Source organism: Portunus trituberculatus, chromosome 27, assembly GCF_017591435.1.
Source record: "Portunus trituberculatus isolate SZX2019 chromosome 27, ASM1759143v1, whole genome shotgun sequence".
Classification (NCBI taxonomy): domain Eukaryota; kingdom Metazoa; phylum Arthropoda; class Malacostraca; order Decapoda; family Portunidae; genus Portunus; species Portunus trituberculatus.
The window spans coordinates 6,703,301-6,710,800 of NC_059281.1; the positions used below are offsets into that span (position 1 = coordinate 6,703,301).

The following is a 7,500-nucleotide window of genomic DNA, read 5'->3' on the forward strand; positions in this document are numbered from 1 at the left end:
TTCGCTGTTCCGCAGTGTTTGGTGTTTGTTTGTCTGTTTGTTTACGTGTCAAGGTGTCAGGGTGATGTATCTGTGGCGGTGTTGGTTTGTCTGTCTGTCTGTCTGTCTGTCTGTCTGTCTCTATGCTCTCTTTTCCTCTTTCCTATTTCTCTTTTCTTTATTTGGTTTTCTTTCTTATTTCTTTGCTTCATTTTTGTCTTTGTATTTCTAACTTTATTATCCTTTCTGTTCTTTCTTATTTCTTTCATTTCTTCTCTATGTATTTTTCCTCATTATTATTATTATTACCTCTTTCCTCTTTACTTTTTCCACTCTTCTTTCATATTTCATTCTTTTCATTCTTTTTCTTTGCTTTTTTCTGTTTGCTTTTATTTAATTTCCTTTTTCTTCTTTCTTTTTTTCCATCTCTTGGTTTTCTATTTCCTTCATTTCTTTCCTTTTTCCTTTTCCCCTTTGTTTTATTTGCTTTTGGGTCTTGTTTTTATGTCCATTTTCGTCTCTCTCTCTCTCTCTCTCTCTCTCTCTCTCTCTCTCTCTCTCTCTCTCGCTCGCTCGCTGGAGTCTAGATGTTGAGTGGAAATTTTTGGTGTTGTGTGAAGAAGTTGACTTGTCTTGGTTTTCAGAACGGGTGACTCTCTCTCTCTCTCTCTCTCTCTCTCTCTCTCTCTCTCTCTCTCTCTCTTGCATGGGAACTGCTTTTCTGTTTCTTTCCGTCTGTCAATCTGTCACTCTGTCTGTCTGTCTGTCTGTCTGTCTCTGTGTATCACATTTTCTTTTCATCATATTCATCAATGTATATAAGAAAAACTCACAACAGCTTTCCGTTTTCTTTAGCTGCTTATTGCCTGTCCGTGTTTTTAGTGTCAATAATTCAGTGCTTTCTATCATTATTGTTATTATTGTTATTGTTATTGTGGCTATTACTACTACTACTATCATTATTGTTATTATTATTGTTGGTGTTGTATATATTGATGTTGTTCATATTATTGTTATTATTTTTTTTTTTTTATGTGTGTGTGTGTGTGTGTGTGTGTGTGTGTGTGTGTGTGTGTGTGTGTGTGTGTGTGTGTGCACGCTAATTTACTTTACTAGCGTTGCTTTTTCGAGTGTACATACTAATATAGCGTGTGTGTGTGTGTGTGTGTGTGTGTGTGTGTGTGTGTGTGTGTGTGTGTGTGTGTGTGTGTGTGTGTGTGTGCACGCTAATTTACTTTACTAGCGTTGCTTTTTCGAGTGTACATACTAATATAGCGTGTGTGTGTGTGTGTGTGTGTGTGTGTGTGTGTGTGTGTGTGTGTGTGTGTGTGTGTGTGTGCACGCTAATTTACTTTACTAGCGTTGCTTTTCAGTGTACATACTAATATGTGTGTGTGTGTGTGTGTGTGTGTGTGTGTGTGTGTGTGTGTGTGTATGCACGCTAATCTACTATACTAGCGTTGCTTTTTCGAGTGTACATGCTAATTTAGTGTGTGTGTGTGTGTGTGTGTGTGTGTGTGTGTGTGTGTGTGTGTGTGTGTGTGTGTGTGTGTGTGTGTGCATATGCTCCCTCACTCTCGCGTATCCGGCGGTGCTTCATCCGTAACCGGCACGGCTCTCAGGGCAATATTCCGGACTTATTCGGATGTAAGAGAATTCATGTCCGGATTCCTCGAAATAAAGTGCATTACCATAAAGCCGTAAAACATTCTCTCTCTCTCTCTCTCTCTCTCTCTCTCTCTCTCTCTCTCTCTCTCTCTCTCTCTCTCTCTCTCTCTCTCTCTCTCTCTCTCTCTCTCTCTCTCTCTCTGTGGCCCCTTTTAGTGATCCGATCGAAACATAATCCGTGTTACGACTTGATCCGGATAAAGTACTCTCTCTCTCTCTCTCTCTCTCTCTCTCTCTCTCTCTCTCTCTCTCTCTCTCTCTCTCTCTCTCTCGCTTTCGCTCCCTGAAATAAGTACGTTTTATCGGAATAATGTAATATTTATCTGGATGAAGTACTCTCTCTCTCTCTCTCTCTCTCTCTCTCTCTCTGAAAAGGATAGTCTGTTCCTGATTCATCTCATTCTTCTCGCCGCCACTGGACTGCATGCGCCCATATTTTTCTCCCGCTTATCCGGACCCGGACGTTCTCCTTCCGTGACGTAATTGTGGAGATAATGGTCTAATTTCGGACCCGACCTGGCAACCGGCCGCTCTGTAACCGTTTGAGGACAGCGCTGGATTCACCTTGTCTTCCCTGTGTGTTAGTGTTAGTGTGTGTGTGTGTGTGTGTGTGTGTGTGTGTGTGTGTGTGTGTGTGTGTGTGTGTGTGTGTGACATTTCCATTTTGTTTCTTCTTTGAAAACCTTCAGTACCATGACGCGTTTTCATATTTATTCTTCTTTCAACATGGTGGTTTTATACAGCTTTAGTTACTTATGTTGGGATTAAAATAGTGAAGAATTTGGCCATTAATCTTCTGACCTCCATTGACGCTTCCTAATCTAAGTAAGATCGTCTAGTCATTCCCAAAACTCATGGTGAAAAAGCGTCCTGGTACTGAAGGGGTTAAAGTAATAAAGATAACTTGGTCTTTGCTTTTTCTATTTACTTCTTTATATTTTTCATTTTCGTGTCTTTTTTAATAAGTTTACAAAAAGAAAATTTCCAGTGTTAATTTTCTTTTGTCTTTTTTCATGTGATTTTGGTTTTATTTGGGTTTATCTTTATTTCCTGCGACTTAAATATACAAATGTGTCAAAGAAAGGGAAATGAAAAAAAAAAAATCTATCATATTCTCGCTTTTTTCTTTCTTTCCTTTTCTTTCCTCAATCATGGAAACGTAACTTTTTCTTTCATTCTTTTTTCTTTTCTATTGCAATTCTTTTTTTTTCTTTTCATGCAAATTTTTCTTTTCTATTTTTCTGCCGTTTTGATATTTTTCCTTTTCGAATTTCGCGTGTTTGATATTTTCACTTTATTTCTTTTTTTTCCTTTTCGTTGCTTTCATTTGTTCTTTGAGCGAATGTTTGTGACACCAGCAGTAGAATAGATGGCCTTTTATTAGTGTGTATGTGTGTGTGTGTGTGTGTGTGTGTGTGTGTGTGTGTGTGTGTGTGTGTGTGTTTCTGTTTTTTGTGTACATATCTGTTTGAATATCTGGTCTCTTTGATTGTGCTGTGTATGTATGTATGTATGTATGTATGTAGATATGTATGTGTATGTATGTATTTGTATTTGCATGTATGTGCGAGTGTATCTATGTGAGTATTGATCGTGTGCGTGCGTGCGTATGTGTGTGTGTGTGTGTGTGTGTGTGTGTGTGTGTGTGTGTGTGTGTGTGTGTGTGTGTGTGTAATAATTCATGTATAATCGTGTATGTATGTATAAAGTTTAGTCATCAGTGTTTTGTTTGAATATTCAGTAGCAGTATTTTATTTTTCCAACAGTTTGTATTTTAAGAAACCAAGAAATTTACTTTTGGAAAGAAATCACCTTTTCTTTCACCATGTTTAATGAATGCTAACTCCTCCCTCTAAGTTAAGATTTCAAAGGTATAATATTTTCAGCCTCTTTAATATCAGGCCATTAAGATGTTTTTTTCTGTTCATTTCCTTTTTGATACCTGAAAGAAAAGATTACTTTATTTATATTACTTAAAAGATGGTGAGGATTTTGCAAAAGTAAAATATCTCCATTAGTTTCCTTCACGTTTATTCATATTAGATCCTGATTTTCTCTCCATTTTTATCTGTATTTTCAAACCAATAATAGTTTTGTTTACTTTTGTTTGCACATGGCGAAATAAAAAAATATATTACTAATTTTCTGAAGTTAAGGCTTATAGTAAAATATTTTTTTTTCTCAGACTTACAATACGAATGGTTTTAGTTACATTTATTTTTACTTAGAAAATATAAAACCATTGATAGTTTTTTTTATTTACGGCCTATAGGTAATTGTCATTCAAAGGTCTATAAGATTTATCTGCATAACAAAATACATTTAGTTCTTAGAGAAATCCTTAACCTTTTCACTGCTGCATTTCCTTTTTGTTGGTATTTAGAGCACTTTAAAGTATGACAGAGAAAAAAGAAGATCAATAATTTTTTTTTGAGCTACGAAGGTATTTAAGAGACTACGTCAAATAGAAGTGTTTAGAATATATTGTTAAGGAATGCTGGTAAAATTCTGTAGCAGTGAAAGAGTTAAGCATGTCTTGTGATGGAGTGTAGACAGTGTTTGCTGTGAGATTGTGATGTGGTGATGATAATGATGGTGGTGATGATGACATTTAGTTTAAGTGTTAGCTCATTGTTCATATTAATGTTAGTTAACAATATTTGAATGCTGAATTTATGTATCTTATCCTTATTTATTTCATTATTACTGTCAGTTGTTTATTTCCAGTGTGTGTTGTGCCGCTAGTGTTGCTTCAAGAAGGATAGCAAGTTGATAGTCAGGCAGTGAAATTTATAAAGATGCATAGAATAGACAGTTTATTTTTCTAAGGTCTGTCTATTTTTTACCCGTATGTTGTATTAGAGTTGTGTTGGTAGTGAGCCATATTTTTGTGTAGTGTGGTGGCGGAATGAGTTAGAGAGAAGATAGTGATGTTACTATTATTTTTCAATGTTATCTAGGCAGTGAATGTTGAATGCTTAGAATGTTTTGGTGAGAGCTCGTCTTTAGTTAACATTGAATAGTATTTAGAGCAGTGTTGGCTTGTTATGAGAGAGAGAGAGAGAGAGAGAGAGAGAGAGAGAGAGAGAGAGAGAGAGAGAGAGAGAGAGAGAGAGTAATAACGAGGAATTAGACAATTTTTATTTATCTCCTCTTAGGATGTGTATTAACCTTGTATGTTTTTTCTTTTTTTTCATCTCCACCTCTTCCTCATCTCCATCTCCTCCACTCCTCCTTTTTTCAATCTTCCTGGCCGTAGCTGCAGAGTTCCGTGTTGGCAGTGGTAAGTCCTATGTCCTGTCTGTCTGTGGCTCTCGCTATCAGTGTTTTGGCTGTTCAGATCGCCTGCACAGCAATTAACAGCAACAGCAACAACAACAGCAGCAGCAAATATAAAAAAAAAGCACAGTTGGCGCACATTATTATTATTATTGATATTATTATTATTATTATTATTATTTTGTTGTATAGTTTTGCCTCCTCACAGCTACTCTAGTATTTGAATTGCTCACTGTGGCATCTGTCTGTCTGTCTGTCTGTCTGTCTGTCTGTCTGTCTGTTTTGTGTATGTATGTGTGTATGTACGTACGTGTGTAATATTGTGTGCTTTTTTGAGTAATGAATTTTTTGGTTCAGTTTTTTTTTTTTATATATACATTTTTTTGCAATGTGATATTTTTTTGTCACTGTTGCAGAAATGAGTGCTCACTTTTTGGCGTATTTTTGATGTCCTTTTTGTTTTTATTTCGAGTGAATGTAGATTTTTATTATAATTATTCCCCAGTGGTTTTTTTTTCTATCTGGGAGAAATAAAGAAAATAAACGAAAGGTAAAGATCAATAAAAGAAGAATGAGAGAAGAATAAGAGGAGGAGAAGGAGGAAGAAGAAGAGGAGGAGGAGGAGAAGGAGAAGGAGGAAGAGTAGAAGGAGGAAGAGAAGGAGAAGTTGGTAGTTTAATTTATCTCTTATCTTTAAAACCTACTGATTGGTCTCTAGGAAAAGGAGGAAGGTTGGTTAAGGGAGGGAGGAAATAGAAGGAAGATGATAAGTGAGGGAGACAGGGAGAAGAAGGAAAACAGGGATAGATGAAGTAAAGATGAAGGGAGAAAATAAGTCAAAGAGATAATGGGAGTGATTGTTATGGAGAAAATGAAGGGAGGAGTAAGAGAATAGGATAAAGGAAAGACGAAGAGAGAGAGAGAGAGAGAGAGAGAGAGAGAGAGAGAGAGAGAGAGAGAGAGAGAGAGAGAGAGAGAATAATATAGAAAGAACAATATATATTTTCTTAACTTTTAAATGTAATCGCATGAAAAAAAGGCAAAATAATCATAACAACTAAACATTTAAATCTAACACACACACAAACACACGAAACAAATGGAATAGATAAATAAATGAATAAAGATAAATAAAAGTAAAAGAGGAAGACCATTTAAGGGCATTTCAAAATACCTACCATGTCTTTTCGTCTTTCTATTTAAGTCTTCGGTTCATTGTTTTAGATTCGAGAGAGAGAGAGAGAGAGAGAGAGAGAGAGAGAGAGAGAGAGAGAGAGAGAGAGAGAGAGAGGACCATTTAAGTACCTCGTCGGAAGCCATTTTGGGAAAAGAAAGAAAGATTAGCTATTCAGTGGAAGGTCTCTTCTTTCCCTCTGTATTTTACCTCTCTCTCTCTCTCTCTCTCTCTCTCTCTCTCTCTCTCTCTCTCTCTCTCTCTCTCTCTTTCTTTCTCCCCCGCGTTCTCGTTCTCCTCCTACGTTTCGTTGTCTGCCTCCCACCTTTATGTTTCTCCTCCTCCTCCTCCTGCTCCACCACCACCACCTCCTCCTCCTCCTCCTCCTCCTCCTCCTCCTCCTCCTCCTCCTCCTCCTCCTCCTCCTCCTCTCCCTCCTCCTCACCCTCCTCCTCACCTGTCGAACTTAATAGAGTCATGTTACCTCTCTGTTTTGTCTCATCCACTCCTCTTGACAGCTCGAAGAGGAGGAGGAGGAGGAGGAGGAGGAGGAGGAGGAGGAGGAGGAGGAGGAGGAGGAGGAGGAGGAGGAGGAGAAGGAGGATAAAGATAGTAAAGGTGGTATTGAATGTGACAAGTATCTTTTCAATTTGGCTTTTGTTTCTTGTTTTATGAAGGTTGTTTGCTTTTAGTGGTGTATTATTATTATTATGATTATTATTATTATTATTATTATTATTATTATTATTATTGTTATTGTTTATTATTATTACTGGAGGATCGCTTTTGTTGCACACACTAATGCACATGGTAGTGACGCACATGTGTTTGAAAAGAAAATCGCACGCACACACGCACATAGGTACACACGCACTCAGGCACACACTCACACGAACATGAGTGTATATGTACGTACATGCACACACACACACACACACGCAGAGCAATCACACTTACAGCGATTGCATGCGTACACACACACACACACACACACACACACACACACACACACACACACACACACACACACACACACAATGGGTTTTAGAACTTCCGGCCATTTCAACAAAAGTTCCGGCCGGATTCGAAACACCCCACTCACGTATTGGTAACATTTTCCACTCCATCGCCGGCGCAGCACAAAGGAAACCGTATCCGAAACCGTAGCTGGAGTCGTACCCGTGACCGTAATGCCTCTGTTCTGGCAAGTCCATTGAGAGGCACTTGTGTTATTGTGTCGTGAAGGAGGTGATGTTTGTGTGAGAATATCTTTTTTTTTTCTTTAGTGTCTTTTAACTGATAAGCTCAGAATTTCTACTCTTCCCCTGTTTCTGTTATTTCCCTCTCTCTATGACTTAGATTCTTGTATGAGGGAGATTTCGTGGTGTTTGTGTTGTGAA

The 7,500-nt window shown here is 37.7% G+C and overlaps 1 protein-coding gene across 17 annotated transcripts in view; it reads left to right on the forward strand.

Annotated features, from left to right (window-relative positions):
* LOC123509487 (synaptotagmin-7-like) overlaps positions 1-7,500 on the forward strand; it is a 406,995-nt gene that overhangs the window by 149,834 nt on the left and 249,661 nt on the right. For 4 of the 17 annotated variants that reach the window (XM_045263791.1, XM_045263793.1, XM_045263795.1 and 1 more), the window contains one exon: positions 4,907-4,930. The exons of the other annotated variants lie outside the window; for them this stretch is intronic. In XM_045263791.1, the coding sequence (XP_045119726.1) occupies positions 4,907-4,930 (24 nt within the window). The remainder of the gene's footprint in view (positions 1-4,906; positions 4,931-7,500) is intronic. 17 annotated transcript variants of the gene reach the window in all.